This window comes from Pristiophorus japonicus, chromosome 18 (assembly GCF_044704955.1).
Source record: "Pristiophorus japonicus isolate sPriJap1 chromosome 18, sPriJap1.hap1, whole genome shotgun sequence".
Taxonomy (NCBI): domain Eukaryota; kingdom Metazoa; phylum Chordata; class Chondrichthyes; family Pristiophoridae; genus Pristiophorus; species Pristiophorus japonicus.
This window is the reverse complement of record NC_091994.1, coordinates 9,125,546-9,146,519: the sequence shown is the minus strand read 5'-3', so window position 1 is coordinate 9,146,519 and position 20,974 is coordinate 9,125,546. Positions and strand designations below refer to the sequence as shown.

General features: G+C 46.2%; 1 protein-coding gene across 1 annotated transcript in view; it reads right to left on the bottom strand.

The window, feature by feature from the left end:
• Nucleotides 1-93: 93 nt before the first annotated feature.
• The window catches only part of LOC139228542 (thimet oligopeptidase-like), a 54,973-nt gene continuing 34,092 nt past the window's right edge, over nt 94-20,974 (bottom strand). Inside the window, exons 5-12 of the mRNA XM_070859636.1 lie at nt 17,862-18,022; nt 16,498-16,633; nt 14,561-14,927; nt 11,046-11,247; nt 7,894-8,080; nt 5,590-5,724; nt 4,599-4,735; nt 94-2,791 (exon numbers count right to left, since the gene is read on the bottom strand). Of these exons, the coding sequence (XP_070715737.1) occupies nt 2,627-2,791; nt 4,599-4,735; nt 5,590-5,724; nt 7,894-8,080; nt 11,046-11,247; nt 14,561-14,927; nt 16,498-16,633; nt 17,862-18,022 (1,490 nt within the window). The 3' untranslated portion in view covers nt 94-2,626. The remainder of the gene's footprint in view (nt 2,792-4,598; nt 4,736-5,589; nt 5,725-7,893; nt 8,081-11,045; nt 11,248-14,560; nt 14,928-16,497; nt 16,634-17,861; nt 18,023-20,974) is intronic.

The window sequence follows — 20,974 nt, the reverse complement described above, 5'->3', positions numbered from 1 at the left end:
GTTTCCTACACTACAAAAGTGACTACACTTCAAAAAGCACTTCATTGGCTATAAAGCGCTTTGGGATGTCCGGTGGTCGTGAAGGGTGCTATATAAATGCAAGTCTTTTTATTTTTTTTAAAGAGAACACTTTGCATCACATACAGTCAAATCTCATGACACTGATTTATTACGAGCGCACTACTCACTGGGCATGTTATATAGCATCTCTACCCCTGAGAAGTTGACAAAGTTGATAAAAGCCACGATTCAGACTACTAAGAAAATTAATTCTCGCTGGTTATTCACTGTACACTCTGCTTGCACAGAAGACCTTTGTCATCCATTTCCACAGTGGTTTCAGTTCCCGCTATCGTACAGCAGTCGCACTCATTCTGCTGCCAGAAGACCACATGTGCTCCTCTACATTTAGCTCCCAGTGGCTCAGTGTGTCTCTGGGACTTAACCTGCAGCTCATCTGGGATGTAACGCAGTTCCCTCTCCTCTTGCTCGCTCGTGAGAGAAAACACTAAGGAGACAAGGTTATCCCAATACAAAAGCAAAATACTGTGGATGCTGGAATCCGAAATAAAATCAGAAAATGCTGGAAATCTTAGCAGGTCAGGCAGCATCTGTGGAGAGAAACAGAGATAACGTTTCAGGTCTGCGACCCTTCGTCAGAACGCACGTCTTCAGACACAGACACTTCAGTTCTGACAAAGGGTCACAGAGCCGAAACGTTAGCTCTGTTTCTCTCCACAGATGCTACCTTACCCGCTGAGATTTCCAGCATTTTCTGAAGGTTATCCCAATGTTCACCGACCAGAGAAAATACATTCAGCAACTGCCTGATTGTGAAATCAGGATCTCACCAGGTGAGGATGCATGGACACAAACCCCCATGGCACCATCTTGTCACAGTGTAGTGGAACACTCCCAAGTAACCCTCGAGCAGGCCACTGTTGATTGTGAACTTGGGCACAAAGTTAGATAAATACCCTCCCATGTGGGAGGGTGTCATTTCTGATTACTGAAATTATTTTTCCTTTAAAAATTAGTTTGACGAGTGTTCAAAGCATAAATATTATAAACGCACATCACATATGATTAGTTAGCCCACACCCATATCACCTCCAGTTGCAACTAGGACCAAAGCTAAAAGGAATATAATGCACTATTAAACCCAAATTATGTTTCTTCTCTAATTTTCTGCCTTTATTCTCGTGCTTAGATACAATTCCACAGCGGCAGAGGCTCTCCTCCCATCACTCGTGCAGCAGCGTTTCAAATAAAGTTGTTGGATAGCATTCAGGAGCAGGGGTGCTGGCAGATTCCACCCCACCCCCCCCCCTAAAACAGGTGTGCAAACCAAATGTAGTGTCTCCAGTTGAGAGTAGCTAAGGGAGCACAAACTGGGAGCCTTCCTGGTTGGTGTGGCTGAGTGCCACGTGGTGCAGTACATTTACCCACCAGGCTTCCGGGGAACTTTAGTCATTGGTTTCAAACACCACGGTCATCGGATTAACCTACATTTCCTTTAACCTGCATTTTCTTCTCATCACAGAGCTAAACTTAAAAGGGAAAGAAAAGTGTAGAAAACAAGCACACTGTCACAAACAGGTCCCCTTGGTTTTTGTATCTGTAATTAAGTATTTAAGTTCTAATCTCAGGCCATGAATTTGTTCGCTCTGACATTTAGATGCCTTTGTTGCTTTCTTGCCGATTTGTAAAAGGTAACTATTTATTGCTAACACCAAGTGGGATATTCCTTCCACCATCGCTCCTGAAGGTGCCGGATTCTCCCAGGGGTATGGACGTTGGTGCCCTCTGCCCAAGTAGCTGTGCCTCACAGTCTAAGGATAAGGGGTAAGCCATTTAGGACCGAGATGAGGAGAAACTTCTTCACTCAGAGAATGGTGAACCTGTGTGGAATTCTCTACCGCAGAGAGTTGTTGAGGCCAGTTCGTTAGATATATTCAAAAGGGAGTTAGATGTGGCCCTCACGGCTAAAGGGATCAAGGGGTATGGAGAGAAAGCAGGAATGGGGTACTGAAGTTGCATGATCAGCCATGATCATATTGAATGGTGGTACAGGCTTGACGGACAGAATGGCCTACTCCTGCATCTACTTTCTATGTTAGGTGTAGACAGTGAGTAGTGGCAAGCTATCCTACTCTGGAAGGCATCACAACCAAGCCTAATCTTTTCCTCACTCAACGTCCTCACACACGGCCTATCCAGCATGGTGTCGCTGGGTGAGGATCAAGAGCAACAACCTCGGCTGGCTGGCCCCCTCTCCTGCCCAGGGACGCTGAAGGAAATTCCGCCACCCCCAACTGTTGCGCTGAAGGGTCTATTTATGTGAAAGGAGCTTGTTTCATCGACCTTCTTTCCCCATTGATTATGCAGAGGTTACATTTGAAAAGAGTTCACATAAATTATCATCTGTCCTGTTTCGTCGGGTTTAATACAAGGCTTCTGCTACAACGTGGGGAGCTAACCTGCTGCCCCGCTGCAGTTGTGCAATAAATTAACATTCGGAAAAAAATCCATTTGCAGAGCAGTCCATTTGTGATATAAGGAGAGATTCTTGTGCCACAGTGGAAGGAGATCGGTGCTCACACGATGTACAGTGAAACGAATAGCCTCAGCAGGCAGAAGGGGCAGAGTGCTTGTCCTGATCCACCGTTAGCCCTTTGCTCAGTAGGAAGGCCTCCGGCTTTGGCTCACGCCCCAAGAAATGTTTTAGCATCTCCTCGGCATCCAGAGAACCGCCCGGTTTAAGAATGAAGTTTCGGTAATCCACACCGACCTAGATACAAGCCGAGCACAAAATGGATAGGTTAGGGGGCTCTTTTAACAGTGAATAGGGTGCATTTTCATCAAGTGCTAATTTATAATAAGCTTGCCCGTTGGGAAAGTTTGCACAACGAAGAAAAAACAGGACTTGGCTGTGATTATATTGTATTAGGGACAGTAGCTGTAAAATGGAAGGAGCAACCAGCAAGTTGTGTGGTGCTGCTGACTATGAGCTGCAGTCAGGCTACTAGCAGACCTCTCTTCACATGGGGAGTAGTTGAGGCAAACAGCATAGATGCATTTAAGAGGAAGCTGGTTAATTACATGGGAAAGGAATAGAAGGATATACTGATAGGGTTAAATGAAGTAGGAAGGGAGGAGGCTGGTGTGGAGCAGAAACACCAGCATGGGCCAAATGGGGTGAATGGCCAATTTCTGTGCTGTAAATTCTAAGTATGTGCACTATTCTTTAATGTTGGGAATATGCGAGTTGGCGTACCTGCTTTCTCATAACATTAAAAAGATTGTAACAATTTTATAAAGTGCCTACAAGGTCCAGCGGGTCATTTGTGCCTTTTCAACTTGGCTTGACACTGCAGTGAGTCATATTCTACATGATGTCAAACCCAAACGTTGTGACACAGCTTCCTGGCGGTGGTGGTGGGAGGGGGGCATCTCACATCACCTGGTTTTTATTGCCTTCACACTGGGACATGCGTTGGGAGTTATAATGCCACTTTCAATGTGCACTTCCATGTCAAATGTGCACCAAACTTGCATTGACACAAAAGTTGCAATATAACTCCACAATCAACTGCAATCAGGCTACAGATTTAAAATGCAACTGGACAAAGCAGAGAGAGCAGCAATTTTTAAAAATTGCTCTACAATATGTTCAAAGGATTTCCAAATTTCTGAGAAGGGAAGGCTAAAAGGAGATTTAATTGAAGTTTGTAAAATTAGGAAGGGTTTTGAAAGTGTGAATAGGATTCTAGCGAGGGAGTCAGTGACTTAAAATTGTCACTGAGAGTAAGGGGAGAGGTTAAGAGATATTTCTTTACGTAAAGATAGCGGGCTGATGGAGCATGGACTGCTTTGTCACAGAGAGTAGCTCCGTCAGAAACCATTGCATCTTTGAAGGGAAAATTGGATAAATATTTGAAGTGGAGGAAAATACAGGGCCCCGGGGAGAGACGTGTTTGGGGGATTCGTTTTGAATTGCTCTAGTAAAGAGCCAGCACAAATATGATTGGCTTTCTTCTGTGCTGTAAACTCTTGACAGCACCACTCCCCCTTTCCCCAGGGTGTTTACTTGTACTGGCACTGTAGCCAAGCATTTTAGACAATATAACCTGCCTCGACAGTCAGTGCTAGGGTCCCTGCTTCTGATCAGTATTTAGTCACCATCATCACAGGCAGTCCACACCGAAAAGGGATGAGTTAGTTCACAGGTGTTTCAATGAAGGACCCAATATTCCAGGTCCCGAACTACATCCTGAAGGGTGGAAGATGCCTGTGCGTGGATTTTTTTTTTTTTTTTTTTTTAAAACGTGTGGTGACCGTTGCACACCAGCCACCACACGGGCTTGACAGAGCTAGGTCTTGGTCCAGTGGCAAGGGTTAACCAAGACGACTGGAGACCAGCTCTGCACGGACCTAGTGCACACACATATCACAGTGTAGGCTGGCCCGTGCTGCCCCTGGGCCCTCGCCTCTTCGTATTTAGTAACCTATCTTGTAAAAACAATCTGGTTACAGATTTGGATATCAGTTTTTTTAAAAAACAGAAATTAGTACTCTGGGTAAAAACTAATCAGTACCTTTGAGCACATGACACCCTCTTGTCGAAATCGGGTGTAGAACATGTCCATGGAGTAGACCTCACTCCAGAGATAACCGTAATACTGGGCATCATATCCCCCAGCCAGGTGCCCAAATGTGGCTGGCATATTAGTTCCTGAAAAATAAATACAATGATATTATCTTCTCACCTTTAAAAAACCTAAGTCAATGTATTAATATTTAGTGTCATTTATATTTATGTACATTTTCATAGGAGAGATCTAGCCAGGTTTGTGTTAGGTTACAGAGAGGGTACATGCAATGCTATACATGTTATTACTTAGCTGTATCACAGAGCAAATAGAAGCTTCTTCCTTGCATGGGGAGGGGGGGGCGGGGGGGGGTTGGGGGGCAGGAGGGAGAAGCAGCCACATCAAACAAACAATAAACAGCAGCTCACTGATGGCTCCATTGACTAAGCCAGTGTCTACACCACACAGACCAGAAGGGTCCCCAGGTTTAATGCCCAGTCTATGCTGAGGCAGCGTACCTCCGACAAAGCAGCAGGGCGCCTCAATTGGTCTCAGTTCATCTGGGCTGGATGGCTATGCTAGAGACCACAAAAATCTAGGCTGACACTCCAGTGCAGTGCTGAGAGAGCACTGCACTGTTGGAGATGCCGTCTTTCGGATGAGACGTTAAACCCTCAGGTGGATGTAAAAGATCCCATGGCACTATTTCGAAGAGCAGGGGAGTTATCCCCAGTGTCCTGGGGCCAATATTTATCCCTCAATCAACATCACTAACACAGATTAGCTGGTCATTGTCACATTGCTGTTTGTGGGAGCTTGCTGTGTGCCAATTGGCTGCCGCGTTTCCTACATTACAGCAGTGACTACACTTCAAAAATACTTCTTTGGCTGTCCAGCGCTTTGCAATGTCCCAAGGTCACGAAGGGGCTATATAAATGCTAGTCTTTCTTTCTATGTGCATCAAAGCCAGAAAAGGAGAGACTTTCTTTTCAGTTACCTGGTGTTGCTGGAACTCCCATTATCTCTTTACACAGCCTGGCGTATTCTTCTTTGGCATCCACATCCATGTTCGTGCTCATGTGCAGCGATTGGTCAACCTTTGCCAAAATTATCTGTCGCAAATTAAAGAGACCTGTTGAAGGAGAGAGAAAAATAGTTTGTTAATTTGCAATAGCATGAATCTTCTTCCTAGTTTCCCTGCCTGCCTTGGTATCCCAAGCTAGCAATATTGTGATCAGAAGAGCAAGTAGACAAATTGCTCCCAGGCCCTTGCTTTTTCAATTCGTTCATGGGATATGGGCGTCGCTGGCAAGGCAGGCATTTATTGCCCATCCCCAAGTGCCCTCGAGAAGGAAGTGGTGAGCCACCTTCTTGAACCGCTGCAGTCCGTGTGCTGAAGGTACTCCCACAGTGCTGTTAGGGAGAGAGTTCCAGGATTTTGACCCAGCGACGCTCAAGGAACGGCAATATATTTCCAAATCAGGTGGTAGAGGTGGCGGGTTTGGGAGGTGCTGTTGAAGAAGCCTTGGTGAGTTTCTGCAGTGCATCTTGTAGATGGTGCACACTGCAGCCACAGTGCGCCGGTGGTGGAGGAAGTGAATATTTAAGCTAACGTCTCTCTGAAGATTCCAAGAAGAAGCAAATGCTTATCTCCCTCTGGTTTTCTTCTCTCCTCTGCAGGGAGTGGCCTGAATTTTGCCTGACACCTTCCACAGCAATTCATTGCTGTGGAGAACTGAACCCAAGTATAACCCTTGCCACGGTGCCAGAAATAAACTCAAAAGCAATTTTGCTCAGGTGTCAACCTTCAGACCCCAGCCAATATAAAATACTCTCATTCTGGTGGGATGGGTGTGGAGGGTTGGAAAGGATATCAGTGACATAGAACCATCAAATGTATAACCTGAGCGGGATCAGGATATTTATCAGAAGCAACACAAAAACATGGGCCTCCATTTATGGTAGATCATCTCCAAGCTGCTTCCTGGATTGACAAAAAGATACTCTTTCAGATAGGAATTTTAATAAAAAAATATATAAATGTATATTTTATGCCTTTTAGAAACTGCCCCTTGCACACCACTCTCCCTGGCTTTCTTTGACTGTCTGCCTTCAGTTCTCAGTAGTGGGGCAGGAGACTGGCGCTCCACATTTGTGTTACCTCTGACTGCAGCTCTAGGGACCAATGTTCCCTTTAAGCTGCGAGGTTTGACAGTGCTCTGGAGCCCCCGCGCTGCCAGCTCTACAGCGTTTAAATGCGAAAACCATGCATGCGCGAATTTTTGAATGGGCCGCCCAGCCCTTTAAAGGGGCCGCACGACACAAAAAAAGGGAACATTGCTTGGAACCCACAAAAAAGTGAGGTGCACAAATGATTTCCACAACAGCGATATTACCGGTATTGTGTAGTCAGCTACAGGAACACCATGGGGCCAAAAGTGCCCCTTCCATTAAGGCCTGTTACCGCCATTTTGAAAATTCCGCTCCTGCGGTATCCTGGTGGTATCCCGCTCCCCCCCCCCCACTACCGCTCCGTTGCTACCGATCCATCCTAAGTACGTCATCAGAGCGCGCGCACCACCTATGTGCCCCCCCCCCCCCCCTTCCGAACATAGAATTCCACGCAGAAAATCTTGCTCCTGCCGCTCGGTGCCACCAACAGCTTTTTCTGTCGGTGCACTGAGCTTGGAGTGTTTCTAAAACGGCGTTGGGGCTGCCATTAAAGGGGAGGACCTACTGCCACGGCCGCCATCTTATTTGTTGTTGTTGGCCGACTTCCATGTCGGGCAGACAATTCAGCCGGGCCACCAACAGGCAGCCTGGCACCCCATCTTGGGTGCCAAGTCGCTGGTCCGGCTGAAACCCACCTGGTGGCCCAGCGGACCTAACTTAAAGAATCGCAGAGGCTTTCCCCTTTAAGTGAAGGGAAAGACGTGCTGACATGCCACTTCCAGCCCCTCTACTTACCGAACTTCCGCTCACCGCCACACTTCCCCCCCCATTATGACGGACTTCCGGGCCGCTCGGAAAAAAAAACAAAGAGCGGAATTTCGCGCAAGAGGCATCTACCGCTGCGGTAAAGTCAGTCGAAACACAATAGATGCGCTGTGTTTTCGGCCCCTATGTGCCTACTGATAATGCCACATTATCAAAAAGTGCCATTTTAATAAATCCATCAATGGAATGCCTGCAACAGACACAAAATGCAAAAGAAATACAACTTTGATGTAAACCACCTGAGCGCTCTTAGCATTTGCTCGCCTGTTCATTTGCTGTAAGGCTACACAGGTGTAATACCTACCAGTGTTAGCTAGCCTGGACTTGAGGAGCTTTTCCAGCAGATCTTGTGGAATCACGCTCCCATCCTTGTAGTGCTTGGACATCCGGAGTAGGGGTTCCTTCTCCCAAACCCAGTTCTCCAACATCTGAGACGGAGCCTCCACAAAATCTCGCTCAACGTGTGTTCCACTGAACATGGCAAATTCAGCCTATCAGACAATAATAGGATCGCTGCGTCAACTCACTTCACAAACATGGGATTTGGTTTAACTGTATGAAAAACAACTTCTCCCCACACCTGTCTCCCATCGCCATCTCTAAGTGTCCGCTGGGGCTCAGTGGGTAGCACACTAGTCTCTGAGTCAGAAGGTTGTGGGTTCAAGTCCCTCTCCAGGAACTTGAGCACATAAATGTAGGCTGACACTCCAGTGCAGTGCTGGAGGGGCGCTGCACTGTCGGAGGTGCGTCTTTCGGATAAGGTGTTAAACTGAGGTCCCGTTTGCCCTTTCAGGTGGACGAAAAAGGTCCTATGGCACTATTTCGAAAAAGAGCAGAGGAGTTAGCCCTGATGTACTGGCCAATATTTATCCCTCCTTCAAAAACAGATTATCTGGTCATTATCACATTGCTGTTTGTGGGAGCTTGCTGTACGCAAATTGGCTGCTGCCATTTCCCACGTTACAACAGTGACTTCATTGGCTGTAAAGCGCTTTGTGATGTCTGGTGGTCGTGAAAGGCGCTATATAAATACAAGTCTCTCTTTCTCTCCTTAAGGTGCTGACTCAATGGGTTACAGTTTCAGTTACCAGATACCTCGCCCAAGAGGTTTTGCCAGGGGAGGCACCACAGCCAAAGCCCATGCACGTGTAATTGTCATCAGGAGTCACTGGATCACCATCAGTAGCAGCTTGTTTTCCTCCCCCTCTAGCCGAGTTGAGCAGGGGTTGCAGCCTGGGTGAAATCAGCCAACACCACATCCTGGGGATCAAACCGAGCGCCTTCCTGGTCTGCTGATTCAGTTCCTCATGGAGTAGGGCAGTTGCCAACTGAGCAATCAAAGGACCCTTTAGACAGCGTTTTATGAGATGAGTTCAAACAGCTGAGACACACCAATAGAAGCAGAGTTTTGACTGTAAAAGTGACAATACCTTGTAGGGTCTTCTACATGTCATATGCAACCAAATGTAAGCCCAGGTTACCAACAGGAGAGTCACAGAGGCAATTACCTATTAAGAAACTCATTACTACCAATGGCAACATTACAATCTTGACCATGAACTACATAAAGGGCACCTTCCTCCCGATGGCTCATTTCAGACATTTCTATACCTCACCCTTTATCAATTTCCTCTTTAAGTAGGAGGTGAGGTGGGGTCAGTGGCAATGAGCACCAACATTCAAAGCCACGGTATGGGAACAAACTTGTTTCTCTCAGTTACCAAAGACTAAGGGGCCGAAATTGATGGCCTTACCGCCCACTGCCGCTGACATTCCTCCTCGAGTTGTGCCCAGTGCCAGTGTCGATTTGCTCTGGAGCAGGCGGGAGGGGAGAACCGCCGGGAACCGCCCGCTGGCAAGTGGCGCAACTGAGCTCCTGCCTGCCAAGATGCCAGATTGGTGCGGGCAGGAGTTGGCGCCAGAACGGGGATGGACCGCTGCGTGGTCTATCCCAGCAGGGAGTATGAAGTCCTGAAAAAAAAGGTTAGTATTCAATTTTTTAACATTTTCTTTTCAGTGACTTACCTTGATGGGGGTCCCCTGAAGGTCTCCCGGTTAAAATAATTTTTTTTTTTTTTTTTAAATGCTTTTTATTTGCAGCTCTTTGACCCTCCGTGGGCCCGACTCCATCCTCGCCGGCACTTGGGCGGCAAGCACCTTTGTCGCCGAGAACGAGAGCTTCCCCCCCCCCGCTGCCGCCAAATTGACGGCACATGTCCTTCTTTTGTCGCGGCCGCCCTTTCAAAAGGACCTTTTTGCTGAAAACCCCGCCCAGAGTACCGTCAGGTACCTCGACGGCCATCAGCGGTCCTTTGGGCAGCCCTTGGCCTTCATCAATTTCGGCCCCATAGACCACAAAGACTGATTGTCAATGAGGAATTGTCCCTCCTGGGGGAGCTCTTGGAGGATGTGAGTTATTTCATTTGTTGGGGGAGCCTGGTAATGTAAGAAGTGAAGAAAGGAAGTGAATGCGAGAATTGGCAACATGGCTGGTATTTTTCTGCAGCTGTCAAAGATATGAAAGTTACATAAATACTAAATTTAAGACCTGCAAGAGCTTGGTATTATCTGTCTTTGTCGACAGCAGTCAAGCCTGGCAGCTCATGAAGCAAAATAGAAAGTGAGGTCATCCCCACGATCAAGGTTTAAGAACAATGAAGAAAAGTTGGCAAAACTATATAAAGAGAGAAAATCAGTGTTCCCATTCCTTAGTCACTCGCTGGACTTTGTTGGAAGGCGCATGGGCAAGAACAGTTTCAGGCTCAGCTGTGGCGTATTCCAAAATCAAATAACCCGCCAATATATATTGTCGAGGCTCACACATGATGAATGGCAACAGGCCAGTATTTATCCCTCAAACAACACCTAAAACAGATGATCTTGTCATTTATTCCATTGCAGTTTCTGGGAGCTTGCTATGCACAAATTGGCTGTGGGAATTTTCTACATTACATGAGTGACTACACTTCAAAAGTACTTCATTGGCTGCAAAGCATGTTGGGTCGTCTCGAGGTTGTGAAAGGCGCTATATAAATGCAAGTCTTTTGTTCTCTTTCTCTCATTTCTTTTTACTGGTTTCATAATTCTAGGGTATTCAGAAGAAACTTCTTTACCCAGAAAGTGATGAGCATGCGGAACTCGCTACCACAGGGAGTGATTGAGGCGAATAATATAGATTCATTTAAGGGGAAGCTAGATAAGCACATGAGGGAGAAGGGAATAAAGTTGGATGAGGAAGAATGGGAGGAGGCTCATGTGGAGCATAAATGCCGGCACGGACTGGTTGGGCCGAATGGCCTGTGCTGTACATCCCTCTGTAACATGTAATGAAGGACTGCTAGTACTGCAGCATTGCAGGAATTGGTGCCTGGAGGGGAGGAAAAACCCTGGATTTCAGGACATTGAGTCCAACAGCAGCAACCATAATGGCAGTGTCGGGCGGGGAAGGGTTCTTACCTGGGAGCAGATCTGATGCATTACGTGACCAAACTCGTGGAAGTAGGTCTCCACCTCATCGTGTTGAAGTAATGATGGAGCACTGGGAGTTGGCTTGGTGAAGTTTGCCACCATAGCTGCCACTGTGATCTGTCTGTTACCGTCAGATAGCAGGCATCCAGGCTGAAGGCCAAAGCAAGCAGCATGTCCATACTTTCCCTCCCTGTAAAACAAACAAGGATATCAACTCCTCTGGTGGTTGCTATTGCACCGCATCCACCACCTTAAACACTCACTCCCTCCACCATCCTGACTGCAGTGTGTACCATCAACAAGATGCACTGCAGCAACTCACCAAGGCTTCTTCGACAGCACCTCAGAAACCCGCGACCTCCACCACCTAGAAGAACAAGGGCAGCAGGTGCATGGGAACACCATCACCTCCACGTTCCCCTCCAAGTCACACACCATCCTGACTTGGAAATATATCGACCGTTCCTTCCTCGTCGCTGGTTCAGAATTCTGGAACTCCCTCCCTAACAGCATTATGGGATTACCTTTACCACGCGGGCTACAGCAGTTCAAGGCGGCGGCTCACCACCACCTTCTCAAGGGCAATTAGGAATGGGTAATAAATGTTGGCTTTGCTAGCAACACCCACATTCCAGGAACAAATAAATCAAATATCCATAACCTGATACAGTACTGTCTTATATAGTTTGCAGAGAAAGGTCATACTTTAATTTGGTTTTGTTTACAATGGGCATGATTGGAATTTACTTCTTGGATTACAATCAGCTGTATGTTGAATTTATATTAATTCAAGACTTGAACATTACTCTCATAGCTCAAGACACCTGAAGCACCTCTATCCTACTCCTGGGCAGGTTACAAAAGAAAGCTTATCAAGTGACGGACAATGGTGAGAGAAGAATTGTATCTGAACAACCCTATTCTCTGTTCTTTATCTTCCTCTACTTTATGGATACTATTCTATGGTCATTGCTTCCCTGATATTTCTTCTCTTGTTCCTCTTCAGCACTAAATACACCACATCCTTCCTCTTTCTGCAACTTTACTAGGTTCAGAGCTAAACTTATCCCACCATGTTCTACTCAAAATCATTTAGACCCAGGAACTCAATACTGTGGAACTCCTCACCTTTCTTCATGTTACAATTAATTGGTTTTAGAAAAAAAAAAACAAGCTTAGCCCAACCCACATTTTGCAATCTTGGTTGTTATCTGCTCTAAGGACCCTTTATCTGGGTGCCTCAATAATAAAAAGACACTTGTATGCCATGACTTTGACAAATGAAACCAAAACAGTACAGCTTTCCTATCTCCCCGAGCAGTACCCTGGCCCATTTCCCGGCGGAGCTCGGACAGCCTCGTGAAGGAAAATCCAGCCCTTGAGGTTCAGTTTACATTGAGAAAGTTCTGGACATTCTATCAATGAATGCACAGGCAACAACAAGCCGTACCCTGAAATAGCCATTTAGCAAATAATTATTATGCAATGTTGTCAATAAGAACCTAAATCAGTGAGATGAAAAATACTTTCTCCTCTAATAATACTAAAAATGCAAAATAATTTAGCAATATTGAGTAGACATTGTTTCCACTTGTAGGAAAGAGCAAACCTAGACTCCATCAATATAAGATAGTCAGCAAGAAATCAAATAGGGAATTCAGAAGAAACTTCTTTACCCAGAGAGTGGTGAGAATGTGGAACTCACGAGCATAAGGGGTAGTTGAGGCGAATAGTATCAATGCATTTAAGGGGAAGCTAGAAAAGCACATGTGGGAGAAGGAAATACAGGGTTATGCTGATAGATTTAGAAGAAGAATGGGAGGGAGCAGGCTTGAGTGCAGCATAAACGGCGGCATGGACTGGTTGGACCGAATGGCCTGTTTCTGTGCTGTCCATTCTATGTAAAAACAGCCAGTGCCATCGCATCGATATTTCCCAATATTTTTAGATATAGCCACAGAGATCTTAACTACTTTTATTTTTGCTGAGTTTAAGGCCTATTCTACCAGAATCTGTAACGTTGAATAAAGGAGTGAAAAATATTTTGTTTTATCACAGAATCATACAGCACAGAAAGAGGCTATTCAGTTCATCGTGCCCAGGTCAGCTCTTTGAAAGAGCAGTTCCACTCCCCTGTTCTTTCCCCATAGCTCTACAAATCCTCACTACAATTTTCTCCCCATGTTACTTGAAATCTGCAGCTCAAGGAGCCATTCTTCATCCGTGAGCCAAGATAGTGAGTACTGGCTGGCTATTCAACGGTGAACCATCACAGCTCAGCCTGATCCCGATCTCCTCAAACATAGGCTGACATTTCAGCACTGCAACTGCCAGAGGTGCCTTCATACTAGTCCGACTTAAACAGCCTCTCTCTTCAAGTGGTCCAGAATGTTAGAGATCTTCTGGCACTATATACGAGTTCTCCTCACTGGAATATAAATCTGCTGTGGGATCCTGGTCAACTTTTCTCTCAGAAATTTATGGCACATAAGGAGGCCATTCGGCCCATCGTGTCTGTGCCGGCCAAAAAAGAGTGATCCAACCGAATCCCACTTTCCAGCTCTTGGTGTGTAGGTTACAGCATATCCAAGTTGTTTCTGCCTCTATCATCCTTTCAGGCAGTGAGTGCCAGACCCCCACCACCCTCTGGGTGAAAAAAGTTCTCCTCAACTTCCCTCTTATCCTTCTACTAAGTACTTTAAATCAATGCCCCCCTGGTTATTGACCTCTCTGCTAAGGAATACAGGTCCTTCCTATCCACTCTATCTAGGCCGCTCATAATTTTATACACCTCAACCAAGTCTCCCCTCAGCCTCCTCTGTTCCAAAGAAAACAGCTCCAGCCTATCCGATCTTTCCTCATAGCTAAAATTCTCCAGTCCAGGCAACATCTTCGTAAATCTCCTCTGTACCCTCTCTAGTGCAATCACATCATTCCTGTAATGCGGTGACCAGAACTGTTCTCCTTCAACCAAATCCATCCAAAAAGAAATTAACTTGCTGTTCATCTCACTTGCTATGTGTAGGTTCTAACTGCACCAAAGAGCTGCCGCTTTTGCTCACACAACAGTGACTGCACTTCAAAAGAAATTTATTGTACGTGAAGCACTTTGGGATGTTTCCAAGATGCTAGAAAAGTTCTTTCATTCACATCCACACACGTACTTTCCAACAAGAGTCACTGGATGCTAATCAGGAACAGGAACCCTAGCTGATTTTTTCTCCTCCCTCCTGCCACCCCCCCAACCACACCCCCGCCCCCACCCCCCGGCCCCTCCCTCTCGTCCAGAGGTTAATTGTGCTGTCCCATCTACTGACCTACTTGATATCAGCTAATTCAACACAAACCAGGGATCAAGACTTTCTAGTCCATCTGGATCCGTTTCACAGCACGCGATGCATTTCACCCAGATATTGTTTTGATAATGACATTAGAGGGCCCTTTAATGAACTGTGATTTGGTGCAGGACTATCTATGTTTTTGAACATAGATTAAGAAATCACCTTGGATATAAATCTAAGTAGAATTGCCCCATCAACTCTCCAGTCGCCGAGTCTTTCACCGAATACAGCTTTACGTCCTCGTGCCACACAGGTTCCTTCTCAATGAGTTGAAAGGTCAATCCCAGCAGTTCCTGATAGATTCCCAGCAGGCCAGACGTTACCACTTCCATCGGAAAATATTCCTTCAGTAGATTCTGATCCACAAAGTACTTGAACTCCTCCACCTGGTTCATGTAGTAACGCAGATCCCAGGCATTTATAATACCATCGAAATCCAGCCCTCGCTTCTCACACTCATCCTTCTTCAGGTCTATGATCACTGCCCTCTCCTCCTCACCAAGTGGTTTCAACTTCCGTGCTAGTTCATCTGAAATATGAATATGAAAGATTAAGGGCTGGATTTTCGGCAGTGATGTTTTTGGGACGGTAATCGTGGCGGGGCGGTAACAGTTTGTACCGCAATAAGTAACATTGGGCGGCTGGGCCCGGAGTCAGGGGGCGCAGCGCTAAGGGAGATATTGTACACCTCTCTTGGGCATGGGCGTGGGAAATTCCCGAGCTAAAGAGCTGGGCCGGGAGCGCTCCGAGAGACGCCTGGGGGGCGGTAAAGTTTGCGCCCGGGAACAGTTTGCGTCTCATGTATGTAACATTGGGCAGCTAGGCCCGGAGTCGGGGGCGCAGTGCTAAGGGAGACGTACCCCTCTCTTGGACAGGAGCGTGGGAAACTCCCGAGCTAAAGAGCTGGGCCAGGAGCGCTCCGAGACACACCTGGGGGGCTGGGGAAAGCCACAAAAACATTCCCAACACATAGCCCACGCCACCACAACACAAATTGCAAAAAAAATTAAAACAAAAAACAAGCACACCTACCTTAGGATTCCATTACTTACCTCTCCGCTGTGGGACCGCATGATTTCCCAGGCATTCACTACAGGAAGGGCTTCGGGGCTTACGGGTCAGGCAAGAGTCAAAACTCGCGCCAGTGTTACAATCAGGGGTGTTGCACACCAGGCGCAGCTCTTCCAGGTGGTGCTGCTCAGCGCCGCCGCTAAACCGCTACCCAAGGATCACCGCGGGACGCTGGAGGCTGACCGCCCGCCCAGAACGCCTCACCGCCGCCATTGTCGCCGCTCCGGGGGCGAAAAATGGAGCGGAGCCGAAAATCCGCCCCCAAGAAGCATTGATACTGCCCCCAGGTGTCCTCTGTACAAGGCCCGAGCCTCATTTCCATATTCCCGGTGAGCTGCGAGTGCTGTTTCAGTGCTCGCTGGTTGGGGATGTCGGTGTGAATGGGATGGTAGCCATTCAGAAGATCCTCCTGGCCCATAAAAATTAAAAGGAAACCAAACAAATTGAAAATGTTGTAAAACATAAAACATATTCTTTCAGCAACAGTGTGAAGCGGTCCCTTTAAGGACTACTGGATAGGCCACTTGAGACCCCAACCAAAATGGCGGCAGGTGAGAATGGGACAGCAAGTGAATTCCCATGATTTTCGGAGCGCTACTATCCCATTTTCGCACGGCAGAGTTAAAATTGCCTCCGTTATTTATTTTCTAGTTCAACTCAGCTTTTTCAAAGTAAGTCCAGATTTTAGGCAGTTTATTCAATTTTAGGACTCATTACAATGTTGTCCTCACCCAACACGAGCATACATACAATCCCAACCAGTAAGAGCACCCCTTATTGCACCGCAGCAAGTTTTTTTCCTCCCATTTTCCACAACAGCAATCCTACTGCCCAAAACTGCCAATTTGTGAACAGTTCTATGATACAAAAAAGGATCCAGTAAAAAGTGAAATCAGACTGTACGTTAATTTTATAAAGGAGCCTTTCCAGCTGGCTGGTGTCAGACCTAGATCCTCGAGGGAGAAGGACAGTGCATTAGCTCACTGCACCCAAGGTAAGAATAATGGTTCTAAACTGACATTCATTACCAAGAAAGATGTTGACGTTCTTGCTGTTCTTAGCCATGTTCATTTCGAGTATGAAATCCGAGTGGGTCTTAAAGTCCAGAATACCTGACTTCTTTGTACGAAGTTCCACCAGTTCTTTAAGGATTTTTGCATTGTCCTAGATCAGTTGAGAGAAAGTGATTTCTTTTTGACTTTGTTTTCAAAACTAAACAATATTTCTTAAAGTAGAATCACATTTTGCTGAACTGCCCAGTAATCCTCAATGCAATAAAACAGCTATTTTTATAAAAATTTGTTCATGGGGTGTGGGCGTTTATTACCCATTCCTAAGTGCCCTTGAGAAGGTGGTGGTGAGCTGCCTTCCTGAATTGCTGCAGTCCATATGGTGAAGGTATTCCCACAGTGCTGTTAGGGAGAGAGTGCCAGGATTTTGACCCAGCGACGCTGAAGGAATGGGGATATATTTCCAAGTCAGGACTTGGAGGGAAACTTGTTCTATACACTTCCTTGCTGCTCTCTCTCATACTTTGAAACTTCTCAATGAATAGTTGCATCACCCAGTGTGGTACTGTGCCATGCAGACCAGGAATGTCCCACATTTGATTCCCCCCCCCCCGCCCTCTACCCCATTTGAACGGATCTAGCTGATCTTAGCTGGGGTGTTACAATTAGTCTCTCTGCTGTGGGATACAGAGGGGAGGGAGAAAGAGAAATCAGCCCAGATTCCTGCTGCTGATCACACTCCAGTGATTCCTGCTGGAAAGTACACTGGGTGCAGAGGAGCAGGCTTAGCTGGAATGTATAAACTTGGGTTATATTCCCGGCTGATGAGGAGATTCAGGGGTGATCTGATCAAGGTGTTTAAAATAAGGAAAGGAATTGACAATGTAGACAGGGGAACGGATTTCTTCTCGAAGGGGGATCCAGAACAAGGGGACATAATCTTTAGAATTCGAGTTTATCCAGTGAAAAACATCCAGGAAAGCAGATTGTGTGAATATGGAGCATGTCATTGCAACAGATCACAGAGGCAACATTTTAAAGGGAGATCGGTATTTACTTGGAGAATAAGGGCATTAAGGAACATGAAGAAAAGACAAGGTGACCGGGATTAAAAAGATAGAGCTACTAAGACTAATAAGAAATTCTGGAGAAACTTATTTTTCTCGGAGTGGTCAGAATATGTAACTCGATAGCACATGGAGTAGTTAAGGTGAAAGAGAAAGATGGATTTACGAGGAAACTAGGCAAGTACATGAGGGAGAAAGGGCTGGAAAGATATGTTGATAAGATGAGATGGGGGAGGCTTGTGTGGATTTAAGCACCGGCATAGACCAGTAAATTCTATGTAAAAGACTAGAGACTGTCGATAAGACTTGACCCACCTCCATACAGCGAGAATTAAAGGCTTGCTCCATCCTCTTCCTGGTTTCTGGGACATAACACTTCTTCATTAAGGGAAAGTAATGTGGATACTTCAGTGTCACCTTCAGCTTCCCATTGTCTGTTTTCTCCAGGCTACTGACAAAGTCATCAGGGAGACCACCTAATAGTGCAATATATTAATATAAATCAACAACACTGAACGGAAATCACTTGGATGAAACCTATTCAGATCACTTATTAATCTTCAATGCCACAACAAGAGACTACCAGATTGAAATGAGAAACTGAGGTGCATCCCTGCTGGCTTAGCTAGTAAATGCAGCATGTAACTCATTCATAGAGGTTAAAGAAAGTCTCTGGCTCAATCCCCAGTCTGCACCGAGTTATCTGAACTCAATCGGGGCTGCAGTTGGGGAACTCTAACTGATCTCCGTACTTACCCCCATGGGAAAACAACAGGAGAACGGGCCAAAGTGCCAGAATGATCATTATCCAGTCAGCCATGAACTCATTGAATGGCGGTGCAGGCTAGAAGGGCTGAATGGCCTGCTCCTGCACCTATTTTCTATGTCTATGAAAGTATGCTGCAAGGATGTCAGATGAGGATGGAATCAGGCTCGGCTGTGATGCTCCCATGCTGAAACTACTATTTTTTTTACTCACACAAAAAATGGCCACTTGGGTGAGGTATGAGAGGTATGGGACCTAAGGAACCATTATTCCCAACAGAATCCTACTGCAATGTAGTGGTTCGTGGGTTCTTTGCTTAAGAATTCATAGCAACACATTGTTATTAGGAATTAGTTGGTTTAACAATCACACTACACATTACCAGTTCGTCCACCAGGCTCACAACCACCTGACTCATCGTAGATCCCCTGAACCCAACTGGCTGAAGTTTAATGGAGTCTTGTGAACATCATGTGACTAGCTAAGTCACTCACAACTCAATAACTATTTTTGTGAACCTATAAATCAAGTGCCCCCTTGTTAAAGGGGCACTAAAACCGGCAAATTAAACAAATTAAACTTTAAACGATCAAATTAAAATTTGGTTGCCGGGGGTGATGATGCACTCCAGTCCCTCTAGCGCCCACTTTTCTTGGAAGGCCGAGAGCGTACCGGTGGATACCGTGTGCTCCAACTCCAGGGACACCCTAGCTCGAATGTCAACAACTCTATAACCCTGTGAGCATACTCACAGGTGCACACATTTCACCTGCTCCCCCAAGAGGAGGAAAAAGGGAAAAGGAGAGTAAACAATTAGCAAAACAAGGACACGGGATAACGAATGGTTTGGAAGCAGAAACTACCATGCAATCAGTATTTCAGCAAAACTTAATGCATGAGGCTGCAATTTTTTTTGCGTTGTCTTTAGCTATGAGACACTCTATCATTCTGAACCTAGTTGTATCTGCTGAAAGGATTATGAGTTGTATAGTGCGAGGGTGTAGTAATAAAGAAAGAAAGAACTTGCATTTAAATAGCACCTTTCACGCCATCAGGAAGTCCCAAATCACTTCACAGTCAATGAAGTACTTTTGATGTTTGAGGGATAAAAGTTGGCCAGGACATCAGGAGAACTTTTCTGCTCTTTGAATAATGCCATGGAATCTTTCATGTCTACCTGAGAAGGCAGACAGGTCCTCGGTTTAACAACCCATCCAAAACACGACACCTCAGACAGTACGGCACTGAAGTGTATGCCTAGATAATACACTCCAGGTTCTGGAGTGGGGCTGGAACCCACAACCTTCTGCCTCAGAGGCGAGAGTGCTACTACTGAGCCAAGGCTAACACCTTGCAATACTTTCATTGATGATAGTATGGCTGGGAGCAACTTCAGGTGATGAATTGAGAGCATCATCATAGGCAGTCCCTCGGAATCGAGGAAGACTTGCTTCCACTCTTAACAATGAATCCTTAGGTGGTTAAACAGTCCTATACGAGAACCACAGTCCCTGTCACAGGTGGGACAGATAGTTGTTGAGGGAAAGGGCAGGTGGGACAGGTTTGCCGCACGCTCTTTCCGCTGCCTGCGCTTGATTTCTGCATGCTCTCGGCGATGAGACAAGAGGTGCTCAGCGCTCTCCGGGATGCACTTCCTTCACTTAGGGCGGTCTTTGGCCAGGGACTCCCAGGTGTTAGTGGGGATGTTGCACTTTTTCAGGGAGGCTTTCAGGGTGTCCCTGTAACAATGCCCACCTTTGGCTCGTTTGCCGTGAAGGAGTTCCGAGTAGAGCACTTGCTTTGGAAGTCTCGTGTCTAGCATGTGAACGTTGTGGCCTGCCGAGTGGAGCTGATCAAGTGTAGTCAGTGCTTCAATGCTGGGTCCTGGTCGAGGACACGAATGTTGGTGCGTCTGTCCTCCCACGGATTTTTTAGGATCTTGCGTAGGCATTGTTGGTGGTATTTCTCCAGCAACTTGAGGTGTCTACTGTACATGGTCCATGTCTCTGAGCCATACAGGAGGACGGGTATTACTACAGCCCTGTAGGCCATGAGCTTGGTGGCAGTTTTGTGGGCCTTGTCTTCAAACACTCTTTTCCTCAGGCAGCCGAAGGTTGCACTGGAGGCAGTGTTGAATCTCATTGTCAATGTCTGCTCCCGAGGTATGGGAAATGGTCCACGTTGTCCAGGGTTGCGCCGTGAATCTTGATGACTGGGGGGGCAGTGCTGTGCAGTGAGGACAGGCTGGTGGAGGATCTTTGTCTTACGGATGTTTAGCATAAGGCCCATGCTTTCGTACGCCTCGGTAAATACGTCGACTATGTCCTGGAGTTCAGCCTCTGTATGTGCACAGACATAGGCATCGTCCACGTACTGTAGCTCGACGACAGAGCATCACACAAGAAGCATATTGGCAAAACATTAAAGATATTGGCTAAACGGGAAAGAAAAATCCAGCAGGATATTTTTTGCTCAAAGTTTTCCACCATGGTATACATTCAAAAAAGAGATATTCAGAAAAAACATATTTTTTTTTAACTTACCATGGCAACACTGGATTGGTTTTATTCCATTGCCTCCAATTAATATTTGTCAGGCAATTTCTGTTATCAACCCTCCAAAAGGGCAGACAGTCATTACCACAACCAAAGCTAGATCATAA